We start from the raw sequence: 19,915 nt of genomic DNA on the forward strand, positions 1-19,915 counted from the left end.
TGCACAAGCTACACTTTATTTGTGTATTATTCAACAGTCTCAATATATGTTTTGCAAGCGCTGAGCGTTGTTAGCCTAACACATATGTACGGTAAACGAATTATTAAACTGGAAGACGTATTATTCTAAACCTTGTCCAGGATACGCAATGCAGAGATAACCTGGGTAGACCTAAGTGCCATTGATGAAAGGGAGTTGCTGTTCATGTGAAGTGAAGGTTTGGGAGAGTGAGTGAACTCACTTAGGACTAATTATTTAGGTGGGCAAGGCATGTGTGGTGTCGGCGCCAGAACCAGCAATGCTGATGCTCACACACTCCACCATGTGAGCCTAAAGGCTTGGTAAACAAAAATGATTTTGTATTTGCGCCATTTTATTGCACCAGGCTATTACGAAAGAAGGTGCTACGTTCCACAGGCGGTTCGCAGTAGGGGACAATGCCGATTTGCGGGTATTTTTTGCAAAATTTGTCACATTTGAAGAACGGTGACGCTGGCAAACAGCATAGGGAAGGCCCAAATCGGGCACAAATTTCAGCTATGATGATGCCCAACATACGCATTGATATGACTGTGATCAATGGCGTCATAGCTCAGTGCAACAACATTTTTGCTGACGCTTTCCTTAGCTGCATGAACATCTTGGTGCCAGGTATTATCAAGAGCGGATGGCAAATACCCATAGTTCAGTGCTTCGGAGACAAGGGTACCCACATGAAGTAGACACCGCGTGTACATTTCTGACTTTAGCTTTATTTTGCCAAGTGCTAGGTATTTAATCCTGGCCCACGCTACATTGTCCCCATAGATGGAGACATCTTTGTTATGATAGGTTGTTAGACTTAAGTGTACGAGTTCAATGCAATGTATTTATCGTTAGAAAGTATTGTTATTCAAATCACAAAGCGTTAAAACAATGTTACATTAGTTATGCAAGTACATACAATTCCTGTAATAAGCATTACGCTGTATAAAATTAAATTATTATCGTCCATATTATTCTCTGGACTTTTTCTGATGTCGGGAGCTTGACTGTTTCCTGTCACCCCATGTGGTTCGTGTTGTGTTCACCTCCGTACCCTGTATCGTGTCCGTGTTGTGTCTCTGGTGTCCTCTCTCTCGTTAATGTTGTGTTCACCTCCGTACCCTGTATCGTGTCCGTGTTGTGTCTCTGGTGTCCTCTCTCTCGTTAATGTTGTGTTCACCTCCGTACCCTGTATCGTGTCCGTGTTGTGTCTCTGGTGTTCTCTCTCTCGTTAATGTTGTGTTCACCTCCGTACCCTGTATCGTGTCCGTGTTGTGTCTCTGGTGTTCTCTCTCTCGTTAATGTTGTGTTCACCTCCGTACCCTGTATCGTGTCCGTGTTGTGTCTCTGGTGTCCTCTCTCTCGTTAATGTTGTGTTCACCTCTGTGTTGCATCTCTGCGGTGTGTCGTACCAGTTCTGATGCTCAATGTGGTTCGCAATGTTCAGTGTTTAGAGACGTAATTTGCACGAATTAAGCTAAATTAAATTGAATTATTAAAGTTGCACATCTTGTTTCATTGATAATAAGGCAGAATCACTACAGTCCTTCCCATATCTCATTTACCTCCACAAATACCTTGTGGCAATCGTAGACATGTCCGGGTGCTCGTTTAGGAAATGTAAGGAAGCGAATGAGAGGCCCTGCTGGCAGTCTTCCACCGCTAAATGTGATCACGGCCCACCCCCCCAAGCGGGCCTCACGGGGGTGAGGAAGGTCTGGCCTTGGTCAGCAGCTCCAGCTCCTGGCACAGCGTCTCGTGGCGGAACGCCACGCGGATGGGTGCCACGTTGCTCTTGGTGGCGTCGTTCCCTTCGGGCCCCTCCTCCAGGTACTTGTCGCCCAGGAACTCGCGCTTTTCCTGCACGGAGTCAACAGCAGATGTCTTTACGTGTACAGTACAGTATATCACGGTCGCTGAGCAGAGGGCCCAAAGGCCCAAAAGCCCTTCCTGCGACATCAAATTTTCGGATCCATTCCAAACACATTTTTCTTGGATTGTACTGAATGTGCTGTTGTGTGTGGGGGACTGCTGTGCCACGTGCTGCCATTTGCTGAGCTGCCGTGCCACGTGCTGCTCTGCGCTGGGCTGCCGTGCCACGTGTTGCTGTGTGCGGGGCTGCCGTGCCACGTGTTGCTGTGTGTGGGGCTGCCGTGCCACGTGTTGCTGTGTGCGGAGCTGCCATGCCACGTGTTGCTTTGTGCGGGGCTCCCGTGCCACGTGTTGCTGTGTGCGGAGCTGCCGTGCCACGTGTTGCTGTGTGCGGGGCTGCCGTGCTACGTGCTGCTGTGCGCGGGGCTGCCGTGCCACGTTCTGCTGTGTGCGGGGCTGCCGTGCCACGTGCTGCTGTGTGCGGGGCTGCCGTGCCACGTGTTGCTGTGTGCGGGGTTGCCGTGCCACGTGTTGCTGTGTGCGGGGTTGCCGTGCCACGTGTTGCTGTGTGTGGAGCTGCCGTGCCGCGTGTTGCTGTGTGCGGGGCTGCCGTGCCGCGTGTTGCTGTGTGCGGGGCTGCCGTGCCGTGCGCCGCTGCGGTTACCATGTGGGAGAGGCCGCTCTGCCGCACGCTGTTGCTGGCGATCTCGCACAGGTCGCACGTGCTCAGCTTCCAGAAGTGCGCCGCCGTCGCGTACTCCTCCACCAGCGCCTCCTGCTCGCGCCACCGCACCCCACACCCCACACCCTCGTCATTGCCGCTTGGGCTGATCTCGCTCAAGCTTGTAACCGCCCCCTGCTCCCTTATCCTCGTGCGGCTCGTCGTTACCATGCAGGCCACTTGTTGCGTTAATTTATCGTTATGCCGCTCATCACCACCTGGGCCACTCCGTAAAGCTCATTACCATTTGGGACGCTCCCTGCTGTTCATTGCTGCCATGGATAAAATTGGTTTGGAAAGCCAATAGGCCGATGGCCTAAACGTGTATTTACGTGTGGCGGCACAGAATAGAGTTATGCGTATATTTATTTTCGTCAATCACATCGGCCAGTGTTCGCAGGCCACTGGTGGCCCCTGGGGGCCTTTAGTGCGGCCCCTGACGTGCGGCCCCCGACAATACACTAATGGTGAACACATCCCATGCAGGCAGTGTGGCGGCCCTCACACTGAATGTGCCCCCCCATTGAAAATTAGTGAAGAACACGAACATTCTCCATCAGCTGGCAACCATTACAATTGTGCAAATGTCACCGAAAGTTGGTTTGTTAACGATTCTTGAGTGACGAGGCCGTAATTGCCTCTGGTTTCTCTGGAAAGAGCTGTAACATCTGTAAGGGGCGGCCGCCTGCGTTACCTGCGTGAAGTGGAACTGCAGGGGGTCATCCGAGGACAGGGAGACCGTGAGGCCCTTGTGGTAGAAGTCGAGGAAAGGGTTGCGCGAGTACTCGAGGAAGAGGCTGTTGTTGCTGATGGGCGACATGGCGATGGGAATCTGGCACAGGTAGTACAGGTACTGCAGCACGGGACTCTGCGACGGGGGGGGGGGGGGAGGGGCGGGGGACAGCGGGTGGACAATCCATCCGTCAGTTCGCTCAGACAGCTGGGGTCCGCAACGACCTCTGCTTGTGACCTCGTCCCAAGTCTTATTGGCAGGAGCGGGCATGGAGCAACTGATGTATCCAGCAGAGGCGAGGTCTCGACCAAGTCGGTGAAGCACACAGTAATAGGTTTTTACCCTTTTATCTGGCAACAAAACTGGTAAATGCTTACCCCGAGCTCTCAACACTCTGATGGTGCGTTGTCTTTGAGTTGTGCACCTTTTAGCGTCATCTGGTCCAACACCATGTGAGACTGGGCTCTAAGAAAAGCTGTCTCGGGTGTGGACCAATCAATTTCAAGGACAGTGCATACATTATCAGAGTTGTCTTTTTGTTTGCATTTTGACCGCAAGTGTTGTGGTTAATGCAAAAATGATCCCTTGTAAAAAGGTTTCAGTTTTGTTGCCAGATAAAAGGGTAAAAACCTATTACTATATCTTGCTACTGGCAAAGGAGGTCTCATAATCGGTGAATCACGTCTGCCTGATATGCCCTCACTGCTGAGCGTGAGGGCTGTATGATCTCAGTGGTGAGCAGCGAGAGCTTCGTGAGCAGGGGTAGATTCGTCCCGAGCGTGCGATGTGTTGTTGTCCGAATTGCACGTCAATGTCCTGAAGCCCCGTCACGTCGTTCTTGACAGCTGTCCACCCACACAGATCCGTGTGTACAAGTGTGCAGATAAATGTGACGTGCGCAGGGTGCTTTTCTTCAGCTGATGGTTAGCCAAAAGACTGAGCAGAAATTTTCAGAGAGTACAACAAAACCATTGTGTGTTTTTGTACATCGATCGCTTTGAAGTGGCATCAGTATCGATTTTAAACTTGTTTCCAAGAGAAATGAAGACTTCGAGTTGATATTGTTTAACCAGGCACGAGTCTCGTTTGCCAGAGTGACCTGGTTGTTCCTCGGAGGTGGAATGTGGGGTGGTCCTGACCTTGCTGAGGTTGATGCCGTGCGAGATGTTGTCGGAGGTGAGGAAGGAGTCGGCCAAATGTGCGACAGAGCCAGCCTCACCACAGTGCGGCCGGAACACAAACGTGTTCATGTTGCACAGTCTGTTCGCACAGCAGCAGTAGGGGTCATGTGTGAGCAGACATCATCTATACACGTGTGTGTGTATGTGCTTATTATGCGTGCGAGTGTGTTTACGTAAGTAGATATGTGAGTGGGAGGTGGTGTATAGGTTTTTTTAAGATCGCGTAAATATAAATGTGTCGTTAAACCCGCCGCCACCACCCGACACAGCCAATTCGTAAGGTTTGTCACGTAAACAGAACGTGCCGATTCGTTACTCATACAGCACACCGGTGTGTTGTAGAGCAAATTCACAAGATTTACGTTCTGAGATCTGAGTACGACGTTTCGCCAGTAATTACAATTAGCCTCATCAGGCGACAGCCAGATTATGTGAAGAAATCCTGTTTCCATCCTTAAATAGAGGGGTACATGTGATGACATCACTTGTGAGCCCTTCATAAACATTGCAATGGGTATCCATTGCCGGTTGGTATTATTCATATGGTAATCAGTGTACATTATTCATGTTCTTTTTCCTCCTGTCGTTTGCGTGCATTCAAATAGCAGTATCTGTTAATGTCTGCGTACACATAATCCCTATTGATGTATGGTGACCTGTATGGTGGTGTCATATTTAGAACCCGAGTTAGATTCCTGCTAATGGCCAATATCAGTGGTCATTATCTGAATGATCCTGGGCCTCCCCTAGGGTTGATTGACCCTTAAAAATGAATCCCAGGTGCGCCGTTTAAACATCAGCATAAAGGCGGCTGGGCGTGAGACTGCCCTAACCCGTCCTGTCATGCTTCGTGACCACCTTTTATTTTCCTTCATTTTTTGTTCATGAATGAATGTAGTCATGATTTAGAATGTTTGTTTTACATTATCAACCAGTTCCCTATTCCTGTAACCTGTAAAGCACATGTACCGCTACTTGCTGTTTGTATCGTGACCTATGAAACCACGATTGTAACTAAGATCCAGAACTGTACGACATTTACCGTCGCAGGACGCTTCTTGGACCCTTCCTGCTGAAATCTGAAAAGCTGAACAAGATCTCACTTAACTCTAGATTTAAAGTTTTCTTACTCTTTGGTTTTTTCAGTAAAGTCACGTAGGTAAAAAATGTAAATAAATTAAATCACGACGTTTCGGAGGCAACACAAGCTTCCGTCTTCAGGTGGAACCGTCACAGCAAAATTACTGATACAGTAAAAAACCAAAGAGTAAGATCTCACTTACAGCACCTGCCCCACCAGTCTGTAATGGCTACCTGGGGGACCTGTGCCTTTTGTGTTTTGTGCAGCAAACGTGCACGCTCGCTTCCCGGTTTCACCTCCCACGCCCCCCCGCCCCCCCGCCCCCCCCACCTCCCGCCTGCACCTGCGGCGCGTGACCCTGTCGCTCGAAGGGCACCGCTCACCTGCGCAGCTGGTTGAGCACGGCCACGTTGGCGAACATGTAGTAGACGTAGTAGGAGTACGGGGGGTTCTCCGCACTAGTCCACTCCTCGGGGGCCGGGCTGTCCGGCAGGAACAGCCCCTCGGCCAACGACTCGTCGCTCACAGAGTCGAACCCCGTCACCTGCGGTTCACGAGCGAAACGGGAGACTTCTTAGGCGGTGGAGGCGCAAGCGTGGATCAAAGTGGTGCGTGGCGGGATGGTGGGCGCAGTGGGGATGATTGTTCCTCGCGCTGAGAAGGGCCCGGGTTCGATTCCCGACCGGGAAACTTTCCCCCTGCTCTGCATGGATTTCGTTCCCATAGGTAAAAGAACACACAATGCCACTAGCAGTGACAAAAATATCACAATCCTGAGAAATGTCGTGCAAACATCTCAATTGAGATGACACACAGCAACATCGCCCCCCTACTGCGAGAACTTGGCAGGGCCCCCATTAAAAGAACAATAAATATATAATAAACGAATACGATTCACATTAATTTGAAGAATCTAAAAATTAGTGCCGATATATGAATATTTGTACGACCTTGAAATATATACTTTTATGTATTTGTACATGATCTGAAAATTCAGCAACCCTTAAGTTATCCTTTTTTTATTCGAAACTCATCCCGAGCAGTAACTAACAACAGCTGTTTTTGGAATGTAATGGCAGTCACTTTTGGTCTTGAGGAAGAAATGATTGATGGCGGTAACAGAACTCTACGGCAGTAAATAGGGTTTGGTTACGGGGGTCTCATGCATCGGCCTGGAGCCAAGTGGATTTTCTCTTCGCCGCGCCGGTCGCTATGCAGCGCCACCGCTGCTGCCGCTGCTGCTGCTGCGGAGGAGGAGGAGGAGGCACGTACGTGCTGGAGGAAGTTGTGCAGGGTCGGGTTGGAGTCCGGGTTGAGGGTCACCTCGAACAACGGCAGAAAGATGTTCTCCAGCATCGCCCCGAAACTCGGGATGATGCTCCTCGTGCGGAAAATATGACTGCGAGCGAGCACAGCGAGAGGTGAATGATTCAAACAGCCCGGCAAGCCGGTGCATTCGAGGAGCCTGCCGTTTTACCAGGGATTCAAAGACAAAAATAAACGTTTCCGTGGAAACACGCACGCACAAGTACCAACGGACAGACGTGTCATGCCTGTACTAAAATGCCGATTGTACTAAATGCAGCATGTTATATATATTTATTGTTATATTGATATACTTTTGAATAGTATTTTATTGCCAATGTTGGACAAAATATACAGAGATCTGAGCATTGGTACTGGTGAGCCGTGGTGAGTTTATTAGTGATTTGTTGAGGGGTTTTGTATTTTTGTAGAAACACGTGCAGTGCCCATGTACAGATGGACGGACGGACACACAATTTCCTCGCAAAGCAATAAGTGGCCTGTCGGCTCCATTTAAAAAAACAGGTGCGATATTTACAGACAACAAAAAATAGGGTTCCTTTCCTGTAGTCCAGAGGTCGCCGGAGTTGAAAGGATGGTGCAAGTTTCTTAATTCCCCACCGATGACTGTCCACGCAGCAATTATAAATGGGTACACCAGAGGAAGTCGATCCGTAGGTCACATGTGGTGGGCAAAAGTGTGGGTACTCTCACCTCTTCTAAGTTGTCGAGCCACCAAAGAAACGAGGCCACTCACGAGAGGGACTGAGCAGTGGCATGAGTAATAAATTATAGGGCTGCACCCTTTTCTTTTTACTGGAGTCCAATTCTGCATATTACACTGGGATCTGAGACATTGCTGAGAGCATCGTACATGTAATGCGGTGGCCACGTAGCATGCATGCAAGGCTTGTGGATGGCAGTCGTACCTTCCTGCTGTTTGCGAGCAGCACGCCTTTGCGCCAAGTTAAATAGAATTGTTTCCAACCTGCACACATTCTCCTGCTGTGATGGGGTTTCTCATCAACGCAAAAAAAGTGTTGTATCTTGAAGTGAAACGTTATTTCGTACTCAAATGAGCATCGAGGCTGTGTTCTTCTCCTCTTTAGGTGGCGCTCATTAAAATGGCACCAGCCACTCTGGAACGCTATGCCACTGCACACGCACAGCATCCAAGCACAATCTGCTTTCAAGCGGCAGCTCAAGACTCTCACCTGTTCAGGATCTCACCTGTTCAGGCAGTCACTTATGTTTGGCTCACCCGTTCAGGCTCTCACCTGTTGAGGCTGCATACAAGGGACGTTGTTGACCTCTTGACTCTGCACCTCCCGAGTTCTCGGTCGAACATTGCGTCCGATTCGCGAATCATGCGCGTGCTGATTGCGTTTTTCTTATCATTATAAAGTTATACTTCATGTTCGCTGTGAGAGTCGACGAACGAGCGAGGCACCGAGCGAGCGAGCGAGCGAGCGGACGTACTAGATGCGCGGAACCTGGATGACCCAGCGCAGGTGGGGCGAGTAGACCTGGTGCTGCTCGAACCAGCCGGCCAGCTTCTCCCAGTCCCCCCGCGAGCGGCCGTACACCGACATGCGTGGCTCCGCGTACTGGTAGCGGCTCGCCTCCAGACGCCGGCCCACATTCTGCGGCGTGGCCCCGCACCAAGAGAGACGGTAAAACAAAAAGTAAGTCAAAGCGATTTCCTGCTCCAGCGAACACCGAGGCATTGGTGCTCAACCTAGAGCCCCGAGCTGTTGGTGGACGTTCCTAATTCTCATGGCGGGGGCGAGTCTATCCACAGGACAAGCACAGTTGAATTCCCCACAGAGTGTTACTCGTTCAATTAACCGCAGAGGAAAGATGATGGGCTGAGTCAACCCCTCCCCCCTCCCAGGATTTGAACTCGCAACCTTCTGATTGCGAGCCGCTCACTCTATCGCTGGGTTACTTAGTTGATACGACAGCATGGATGGATGAGTAAGAGAGAGGGTGTGTGTGTGCGCATCTGTGTTGGTGTGCGTGCGATCGTATACTTGCTGCTTGTACATCCAAAGCCTGGTGCTCCATGGACATATTCCTTTCTAGGATTGTGCCCTGCCCAAGCCCACTTCTTTTTAAAATCAATAATAATAATAAATATTTTACAGCCGTTTATCAGCCCACGGGTACACTACAGGTGATTTGGTCACAGGCTACTACTGGCGAAATGTCTCATTGTCAAGACGACGCGTCTCCGCGTGCGCCGCCTGTGGTGTCGTGTGTGCTGTGCGCGAGAGTCTCCGTGCCTTCACGAGCATCGCAAAGTATTTTCCGCTCATGTGGTTGTTGGTCTTGAGGAAGACGTTGCGCAGCTCGCTGGAGCCCAGCGGGTTGTACTTGTCGTTGAAGCGGTCGAATCGCTGGAACGTGTCGCGGTCCTGCGCGAGACACGCCAGCCGTCGCCGCGGTTCCGTGATTCCCCTCGAGCACACAGCGTTGCTCATCAACTCCCCCACCAAATAAAAGATGGTTAAATTCAACAATTCAATAACATTTATTTACACGAACCAATATTAACCAGGGCGACTGCGGGCCGAGAACGCTGAAACGTCTGCAACAAAGCGGCAAACGCTCTCCCGCTCGGCCACGTCGACACCCCTGCTTAAACAGTTTGTTGATGGTTCATTCATTAAACAACTTGTCAAGAGAGGCTACCATCCGTGCGCATGTGTACCGCACCACGTGCACGTCCAGGTTGTCCAGGTCGATGGAGTCGCTGCGTAGGTGCAGCTGCGCGAAGAGCTCGGCCAGCGTGAGCTCGCGGCCGTCGGGACCGCGCGACACGGGGACGCCCTCCTCGCGTGCGCTCCGCATCATCTGCAGCAGCTCCCGTGCTGTCATGCACGCCGCCGCGTGGATGTGCGTGTCCACCTGCCCCACAGAGACAAAGGCGAAGAATGATCGCCCATGTAGCCTGCACAGGCCGTCGGGGCAAGCGCGTTTGCAAACACCTAATGAAGGCTGGCATGGCGCACGAGAGCGTGGGGTGCAGCCAGCCATAAACGAGGTGCTGTATTCACTTAAGGCTGAGGCGTCAACCTCGGGGAGGCTCGCGATCGGTGCAGATATTTGCCACCAATGTTGGCCGTGAGCGGGAATCAAACTCGGGCCGTTGGGTTCAAAGCACTCACCACCGCACCACCGCTCCCACCTAGCCCGCACACAAACAATGCGACTGCTCAAGATGAGTGGCAGGCGGATACGGATGGCCTCTACATCAGTGATGGTGTGTGCTCAGCATTGGCCCTGGTTCAAGGGATTCAACTCCCCCTCCCCCTGTTCATATTCGCTCCCCTCTTGGTAGTCCGGTGCCCGAGCCTCCCCAGCCCTTGGGCTATGGTGCAGTTGTGCGGCCTGCACCAAAGTACAAGACCACGAGAGGGTGGGCACCGTACCTTCACCACGTTCTCAAAGTCGCGGCAGCCGTCCACCTTGAGCTGGATCATCTCGGCCAACTCGTTCGTCATCTGATGAACCTGAAACTTGGCGGCCAGGAGCTTGAGGCGTCGTTGGCAGAATGTCTTGCTGCAGACACAAACACGCAGACACAACGGGAAGGAGAAAAACATCTCCGAACATCAAGCCCCATGGCAGTGCAGCACACGTCAAGTGATCTCGCCGTACCTCGCTGATCTCATCAAGGGGCACAAACCACCATCGTGCGGAACTCCGGTCATCCTCGCAGCATTGGCTCTTGGCTGCTGGCCATCGAACAAAGATGGCCGCCACGTCGTGCGCTTTCAGATGCGCTTCTGCGGCCGTCTGGAACGCTCCCCCTTCCGATATTAGGAAGCCACTGGAGCTATGCACTTTTAAATAATTTAGAGCTTTTTGTGTTTAGTTTGTTGTCCTTCACCCCGCACCTCCGATTGGCACGGATGGCTGCGTACGGTGCAAAAGAAGTTCAACATGCATACATACAAGTGGCGTCGGGGCTGCAGGCGTTTCAGCACGGGGTGCCGTTCCCATTCTGCACAGTCTGCATATCCTGTAGGTGCACTGGCACTCGAGCGAATCACGGTACAGCTTGAAGCCTGAGAGATTTCACAACGGGCTTAGGGAAGTGAACTGGTTGCTCAACTTGCTGTAGCGTGACCCACGGTGGTATCGGAGCGGAAGCCGACCCTAGAGCAGCCATGCAGCATGTGCCCTGGACGCCTCGAAAGCATCGAGTCACTGCTGAGGCCGGATGTTTTGCCATTCCCTTCCCTGCCACCCATATGCCCTCAAAACATATAACGATGACTATTGCAAGCAGTTCTGGTGAGGCAATGGTTGTACCAATTAATTTAAAACCGAGTGCGCTGTCATGGAAATCCTTCATTGAGGAGTGTTATTCTATACCCTTGTGTTGCTTTGGCCGAGGAGGGACATTCTTATCGCTGAATAACTATTTCTTACAAATGGACATTTTAGACCTGACACCCAAAAAATAATAACCTCCTCTTGTGAATCATGTCACACTTTTAAGCCCGATTAAACAACCGTTTCCTCCGAAGGGAACCGGTTCAATACCAGTATGGGACTCAATTGTGTAACATCTTTAATCATCGATGAAACAGTATATCATTACATATTTTAAAATGTGTATATTTTATACAGTATTTTATTTGCATTTTTTACAAGGTTGTTTTTATTCTTACATAGTTTTTGTTCCTGGAATAATTTCATTCTCTTTCAAAAAATGTAATCGGAACTGATTTACTGCTGCCATCTTGACAGCACCCTGTGGGAATTGCTACGTGCATCTCAAGGGTGTGTGCTGGTAACATAAAAGATTACTAACAAATAGGATTGTTACACAGAGAGAGGGTCACGGGTGACTCACAGTGGCCCATCCTGCACAAGACCGAGCAGCACCCCCAGGTCGCTGAGGTGGGAGGACAGGCCGATGGTCGCGTCGCAGGGCAGGGCCCAGGCTTGGCCGTCCTCCTGGGCCTTCTCATCGGCGTAGAGGACGGCCACCCCACGCACCATGGCCACGCGGCTCGGTAGGGTCAGCGCGGCCGGGGTCACTGGGGACGGCGTGGCCGCATCGGCGGCCTCAACCGCCGTCATGTCCACCGTCGCGAAAGCTGCACAGTTGTTGAAATCATCATCATCATCATCATCTTAATTGTTATCACAGTACTGAAAGATGTCCACTCTAACTTTATACTGCTTATAACTCGAGAACAAAAAGTAGTAGAAGGATGAATGAGCCACCAAACATTTGCAAGCAAAAAATCCCTCCAAAATGTAACGTGGCTTTTTGAGAGGAAATGAGCTAACTTTGACCTGGAGAGCAAGCACAAATGTTTTAAACCAGTGAAAAAATAACTCTGCAACGACCACCTCACTGCCATCTGCCAGTCAAGAGATTGAGTGCACAATGCCGTGTGCAGGGACAAGGTGAGGAGGGAGATGAGGGACTGTGCTTTCTGCGTCCATGGGACCATTCCTTTTAAATTAAAATGAAGCATCAAGTAGGTTGTACAGACATGTGCGGAGTGCATGTATATAAGCAATCCCCGATGCGAGGCCGATGCCCATCCAAGCACAGTCTGGGCCCTGCTGAATGAACTAACGAGATTGGGTGCATTCTGGGTGATTTGAGCATCGGCTTGTAACAAGCATCTGCCTGCAGTGCCAGTCCCCATTCAGCTTGTGTGTCGGGCAGTGGCAAGGAGACACGGTGGCAAATCCAAGGGCGGGGTGGGGAAAATTTCCTTCCCCCCAGAAAAAAGATGCCTTGATTTTTTTTATGAGTGTCGAGCCCTATCGTTTTTTTAAACCCAAACATTTCAGGTCCGCCCCCCCCCCCACTCCACTGCCATCTTGGGAAATTTCAAGATTCATGCCCGGCGCTCAACCCTGACGGGGGAGCTCGTGCGATGCGGACCGCAGGCCTCGCCGTGCGCACCTGGGTAACCGTTGGGCAGGCCGTCTTCCGTGCCACAGCCGTCCACTTTGTCTCCCGGCGGCCGCAAGAAGCGCGTGGCGGTGCGTGGGAAACGCTGCAGTGAGGCCGCCATGCGCTCCTGCCGCGCTCGCATGGCTCCCATCAGCTTGGCCGCAATGTCCTGCAGCTCGGCTGGCCTCACCTGGGACAGGAGAGGGCAGGTGGTGGGCGCAGAGGACTTCTGTGTGAGCAGACAACTTAAAAGAGGCCTTCATCTAGCAGTGGATTGATCATGGCTGGTGACTGTCTTTGCGAGCAGATGGTCTGTAATCAATAAAGTCCCTCGGTATTCATTCACAGTTGTGTTTTCCACTGCTGTCCCTCAAACAATTACAGTATTTGCCTTTGTTTGGCAAACTTGTGAATGACTCTTTTGCTCACAATTCCCTCTTACCCAACTGTCTGCCTTCTCCGTTATGTTCATCGATTATTAACTGGAGTTATCGTTCCCATTGCTGTAATTACGGTCATCAGTAAATCCTAAGTGGTGAATATATTACTCGGTTATAGTTACCATCCACTGTACCATGTTCAATCTGTGTATATTCCTTGCTATGCCACATCAGAGACATGGACATTGATGAAGCAAACGGAACCAATGCTGAGGGTGGTGAGGGTGCCAGGATGATTGGAGTCGGTATAACTATTAAAACGAAACTTGTATTTATTTTACCAGGTAAGGCCCACTGAGCTATGTAGCTTTTTCAGAAGCGATCTGGCCACAAATGATAGCCCAACAAAGTGGTTTATCATATGGAAATTTATAGCAGCAGCTATGATTCGAAATGTGGAGGGAAAAACCGGAGGACCCGGAGAAAAATCTATGCGACCACAGGGAGAGGGGAAACATGCTAAATTAAAATATACAGGCGTCGGGGTCGAGATCGAACCCACGACCTCCTCTATACCAGGCGAGGAAGTTAACAACTCCTTGTCACCGTGGCGCCCCTGTATCCACACACAAAGAACCTCACCTCTCCGTCTCCCCGGGGTGAGACCGAAGGGACTGAGTCAAATATGTACATCTCCTCTGCCTTGCAGGGATTAAATCAATAATAATGTGATTTATCGGAAATTTTTTGAGATTGTGTTCTGGGGTATGAGGACGAAACGGATTTATTTTAATGTATTTTCTCAGCGATTATTTTTCCCTGTTATGTGCATGTTTCTCGTTATTTATATATTAACTTTTTTTTATTTGCGAAGTAGTGGGGTTTTATTATTGTATCTTAATTTGGAGCTTTCGTGACCGCAGGAATTACTCTTTGGTTCTTTCGATAAAGTCACGTATAAAGATAAAAATAATAAATTAAATACCAGTATTTTTGTTGTACGGAACTGGATAAATCCACCTTTGAACTGTATTCAGGTGTGACTGCTTCTCATACTCGAGTCAATTTGAAATATAAATTTTAATCAAGGCTGCCTAAATCTCAAATCTAAAATGATTTCATTGAAACGCGATGGGGGGGGGGGGGAGTGGGGAGTCTGCTGCACCAACCCAGGTAACATCCGCGGCGCTGTCTCCCGTGATGACAACCCGGTGGAAAGACGTGGTGGACAGTGACGAGGAGGGTAGACACAGGGATGCGGAGGAGGCCTCGGGGTTGATCGTGTCTGGCTCATCCCAGGTATTGGACTTGTGCTGCAGCAGGAAGCTTCTCGCCTCGCTCCCGGGGAAGTGCTCCTGCACGGGTTGCAGGGAGCAGCCCCCCGCGGCCAGACCCCGGTACGCGTTTGTCAAGGCCGCCCCCGTGTCCCGCGCCTCCATCGTGGCTCGGTGGGGGATTCTGGAGAGAACACAAGAGACAGACGGAGGGGATGGATCACCGATACGGCCGAGTGGGGACTCTCTTAAAACAACTGAGGTGTGGCTCACCTGTGCAAAATGTGGGCTCTTGGGGTCTGGATTCTGAATGAAGCCTGGGCGAGTCGAGATGGAAGTTACCTGTAGTTGTGCAAGCAGGGGGTGTCTCACCTGTATAGGTGAGACGTGAAGGCTGGCCCACCTGTGCAGGTGAGGGCTGTCGGGGATTCCACATGAAAAGCCATCACCCCCGCGTCATGTCTAAAAGACGCTACCCAATACGTGGGGGCACGTCAAGGCACGTGGACCTCACATGCCCGTGTGTGTGTGCGTGAGAACCACAATTGGGGGCTTGTATTGTTTTGACAGGCGTCAGTTGTGTACCGTATTGGGGCTGCTGATGATGCTGTTATGTGTTCGCTGCTGTCTTCTGTGTGGTCATTGGTGTTGTTTTCAGTCTCGTGTATGAATGCGTGTCATGCGTTGTATGTAACTGTGTGCTGTGGGTGTTGTTGAGTGTCTTGTGTACAGTATTGCATTGTGTTTTGTGATGTGTTGCGTCATCTGTATTTCACGCACCGTGCGTGTTGCATCGTGTCTCGTGTGTGTATTTAAAAAAAACACTTGGGCTATGCACTTTTAAATCTAGAATTGAAAACTAATTTCTTTAGAACTGATTTTTCTGTTTAGCTTGTTGTTATTCTCAGCACCTCCAATTAGCACGGTTGGTTCCGTGCGAAACAAGTTCAACAAACACAATCATGCCCATTGCAATGCGCCGTGCGTTGTTCGCATCGCGTGCCTTGCGTTGTCAGGCGTGTTGACTTGCGTATTCGTCGAGTACTTGCGCACATTGTGTACATGTCAACCCCATGGAGTTCAATTCGGTGGTTTCACTGGCTGGGAAAAATCACCCCCCCCCCCCCCCACTTGGGAAAAATCTCCCCCCTGGGAACCTCCCTGGGAAAAATCCCCCTCCCCCCTGGGCAACCCCCCCCCCCCCCTTGGGATACCCCCCCCCCTGGAAAAAATCCCCACCCTGGGAACACCCCTGGGAAAAATTTATGTTATTATTTCTATTATTAAAATTTTTATTATTTATTTTTACCTACGTGACTTTACCGAAAAAACCTAAGAGGGTGTTATTGGTGCTGTTGTCCAGCGCAATCGCATTGAAGCGCACGCGCTAGATGCGCGTCTCGTGTCACGCGGTGGTTCGTCTCGTGTCACGCGGTGGTTCGTCTCGGGTCACGGCTGTTTGTGTTTGTTGCGGTTTTATTTGTTTTGGCCTCTCCGCGAAAAGTTGTTTCGCTCAGGCCTTCTTGATCACTTCTCTGTCGTAGGGATCGTGTGCGAAACAAACAAAACGCTACACCAGCGAGCTGGCAGGGAGCCGCAGCGAGGCAAGTGCGCCATGCGGTTTCAATCGCGCACGTCGTCATTCGGCGACAGTTCTCTGTACGCTCATTTAGATTTTCTGTACGCCGATTTCATTTCCTTTTGGAATTTAGTCTCGGGCCTCTGGAAGGACAGAGGGGCGCTGCTGATGCGTTGTTTGGTGATGCCGTTGCGATGGCCGTGGTGCACGATTCAGACTAAAAAAACCCCGACTCAACACAATCGCCAGTATCACGGTATTGGCGATTGGCTTTAAAGGGGAAATACTGGCCTTGAAAGGTACAAAAAACGATAATGTACACACATATAACGAACGTGTCTTCATCGCACATACATACGCACGCTTTCTATTAAAGCCACGGCGGTCTAACGCAAGCAAGACTCTGGGCCGGTTTCGACATTCCACGTTTCATCAACAGCCAGGGTTGAACCAACGCTGTGGAATTGCAAAATGTCAAGGTCCCTTGCCTGTGCTAGATGTCAAACATAGGGGGGGGGGATAAGTCCTCGTCATCCCCAAAATTATACACAACAATAGTTTCTTCACCACGCTGAACCGCCGATTGACAGCCATTGGATGAAGTCATCTGTATTAATAGAACGCGGCCAATAAGTCTGGGCCATAAATAGTGCCTGCAGCTAGTTTAGCTTTAGCTGAGCTAACTTGCAAACTACGCGGATCTCACCTCGGAATGCCGGAGGAAGTTGCGACGAGATTCGTGTCCTCGTTTCGCCGGTTGCGCGCACGCACGCACGTGTGCGAGAATGGAGTCAGCTGTGTGGGGCTTTAATAACCGCAGGGCGGTGGAAGTTCCTTCTCTGCACAGACCCCGCCTCTTGTACCAGCGGAGGATGAGAGACACAGATGGACTCCCCCCTTTCTTATTCTCTGTTCCTCCAACTGCCTTTCAGTTACAGCTCGTGGCGTGGTCGCGTGAACCTCGTTGTCACCCACCCACGGTGGCGGTGTTTGAATGTTCGCCGTGGTTTTTGTCACCATGGGCCGTGCCCGAGAAAGTGTTTTTCACTTGAGGAGTACGCCTGGTGGGTATCTGAATCGTTGCGGGAGAATCCACGAAGCGGTCGTGACTGTGTGGTCCGTGGATTGAGATACAATACACGTACAGCACAAGTATATACACATGAACTTAATACATCATGTCAACCCCTTATCAGTGGCCCCACCTTATTACGGACAAATTCGCAGACTTTATTGGTCACCCCGTGCCCCTTATACATCTCAAAGTTCATCCTACAAAGTCCCATCACACGGGAGAAAGACAAATAGACGATTTTTTAAACTAAATTTCCCTGTGCAAGAACACGTGTAAAACTGCATGTGTTGACAGGTATGGAACTCAAGAGGTTCATACACGGAGATCCGCAGACATAAGCACCAATTTGATCACATAGGGCCCATCGACCGGATACATAAACACACAGCCTCACAGAACGAGAGACACCCATAGACTCACATCGAGATCCGTTGACTTGAAGACTTCTTCCTTTGTACGGCTGGGAGATGATCAACAAATCTTATCCAGAGGTTGGCCAGTGAGCCCGGGACACGGCTTCTTGGTAGTAAGTAGCCTGGTGAACGGTTGCAATGCTGCCGGCGAATGATGGTAGCGGGGCAATGACGCTGCTATTTGGTCTGTGGTTTGTAACGTGTTGACCCACACTGTAGGTTTATTTTTAATTTTTCCGCACAGCATCTGCCGGGCCTTGGCTGAGGTTACACGAGAGAGGGGCTCACGGTGAGTGAGGAGAGGTGGACGGGCGATGAGTGTCAAGCGACGCTGCGTGCTGATTGAATTGCATTCCCGCAAGGACTTGGAAGAGGGTTGGGTGGAAAAGTCGTAAAACCTGTCTCAATATACAATGCCATGTTGATTTACACAGCGCTGCCTAAACGCGCCCGCATCTCTCGACGCCGCACAGATACAGTTGAGCACGTTTACTTCACAAAGATCCAGGTAACTCCGTCCCAGGTAGAGGGGGGGGAGAGGTAATGACTTGAATAGGAGTCGGAGGTCGGCAGCACGGATGGCTTGGGGGGGGGTAAAGGTAGTTCCAGGCAATGAGGGCAACAGAGAAGAACGACCCTAGGACTTTAAGAGAAAGCACGTGGAGGTTGGTAGATGAGAGAGGAAGAGGTCGGAGAGTGCGCAGAGGGGAGTAGAGCGAGATGGGAGGCTGGATGATAGGAGTGGAGTGAGATGAGAGCGGTGCGGTAGGAGAGTGCGCGGAGTAGTGAGATGAACGGGTAGGCAGGGACATGCCCTAACCCTATATACATACTACGTTTGGGTTGCATGCGCATACATGCAGGTATAATTGTTTTTGTACATAAATCTGAGCAGCGGGTCGACTCAAGTCTACCATCTTTCCTGGATCAATAATGTTAAGTACTGTACTATTGTGTAACGTTATCGAAAAGAATGTTGAATTTCCACTCAACAGATGAACGCTCCCCCTCACGCTCACTTGAGCAGGAAACCACTTTTACTGAAAAAATTATTATATAAATGCCTAAACATTTATTCCAAAGGGAAGTGGCCAAGATGACCAATACTTTAGTTTTGAAAGCGTTGTGCTATGAAGGGCAATGGCCCAAAAATTGCCGATTGTAACCTTTTAAGGTAATGTTATTGACAAATGTAGTTTGTTGTTTCTGGATAGATTGCTATCTTTTTTTATTTTGCTAGGTCAGGCCCACTGGGCTCTATAGCTATTTTTCAAATGCAACCAGGTCACAAAATGATAGCTCAATGAAGTGACTTATGTGGAAATGTATAGCAGCCAAATAATCTAAATGCATGTTTCCAAATGTGGAGGGAAAACCCGGAGAATACGGAGAAAAATCATCACGACCATAGGGAGAGCATGCAAACTCCAAATACACAAAGTGTCAAAAGTTGGGATCGAACTCCCGACATCCAAGTTGGGATCGAACTCCCGACATCTTGCCTCAGCCCCATAACCAATGACTGTACAAAACCCCCCACAATTTAAGTGTTTCACTTATATTCAAGCTCTGTGAAGTAAAACAAACTTTTTAATTATCATTCGACAACCAGCTCTTACAGGACATGTGAGAAAGTGCAGCATCTTGTGTAGTGAAGAAGCAATTGTTGAGACCCCAGAAATAGTTGTGATGTCAACTTCCAAATTCCATTACATATGCTTCACCACTTTCGACGAAAACATTTTGCAAGTGGAAATGTGTCTCTTCACATGAAGTACGATGACGCTGTTACCAAAATTGCAATGTAAGTGCGAAGGGGAGAAAAAACAACACAAAACCCGGTGCTTGGGAGAAAGTCATTGCCATAAACGGGGTAAAGCTTGTGAAATTCAATAACTGTAACGATTGTGTTCAGAATTCAATACGAGTACGGACTCTGGTTTCAGGGTTTGTTGAACCAGATATTACTGTATTATACAAGTGAACCTTATGGCGGTACCCCGGGGTACCATAGTATCCCGGCTCTCGCATAATGTCCGTGATGCAGTCATTTTTAGTCTGTTGATGATCGGCGATGCGGCAATCGACTCATCTCGACGAGCTGTACACGATGCACCACCACGGTGAGTACGAGCGTTCAGGGTTTCAGCACAATTTTCCTCGCTGCGTTTCGACATCGCGGGGTAGCACCGATTTCGGATTAAGTTGTTACCCCAGTCGCGAAATTAAGTACACCCCTGGAAAAAAATAGTGTCCGAGAAATAAAACATTTAATTGCCTCGGCCATTTTGTATTATTTGGTACCCCGGGGTACCGCCATAAGGATCATGTATAAAATACAGTGA

General features: G+C 50.0%; 1 protein-coding gene across 3 annotated transcripts; it reads right to left on the reverse strand.

Annotated features, from left to right (window-relative positions):
* LOC144730931 (AMP deaminase 3-like) lies at positions 1-17,814 on the reverse strand. 3 transcript variants are annotated; one of them, XM_078611807.1, is made up of 15 exons: positions 17,578-17,811; positions 16,789-17,154; positions 14,399-14,687; positions 12,859-13,039; positions 11,785-12,031; positions 10,352-10,481; positions 9,636-9,827; positions 9,203-9,334; positions 8,397-8,560; positions 6,885-7,011; positions 5,996-6,156; positions 4,490-4,610; positions 3,312-3,485; positions 2,561-2,671; positions 1-1,884 (listed from the first exon to the last, which is right to left on the reverse strand). In XM_078611807.1, exons 3-15 carry the CDS (start codon positions 14,666-14,668, stop codon positions 1,723-1,725), a joined length of 2,172 nt encoding a protein of 723 aa, XP_078467933.1. In that variant the 5' UTR covers positions 14,669-14,687; positions 16,789-17,154; positions 17,578-17,811; the 3' UTR covers positions 1-1,722. The 3 variants fall into 3 exon arrangements, with proteins under 3 accessions (XP_078467933.1, XP_078467934.1, XP_078467932.1); XM_078611808.1 differs by lacking the exon at positions 16,789-17,154 and having other exon boundaries at positions 17,578-17,814; XM_078611806.1 differs by lacking the exons at positions 16,789-17,154; positions 17,578-17,811 and adding an exon at positions 14,876-15,204.
* Positions 17,815-19,915: the final 2,101 nt, after the last annotated feature.

This window comes from Lampetra planeri, chromosome 37 (assembly GCF_965212315.1).
Source record: "Lampetra planeri chromosome 37, kcLamPlan1.2.h2, whole genome shotgun sequence".
NCBI lineage: Eukaryota > Metazoa > Chordata > Hyperoartia > Petromyzontiformes > Petromyzontidae > Lampetra > Lampetra planeri.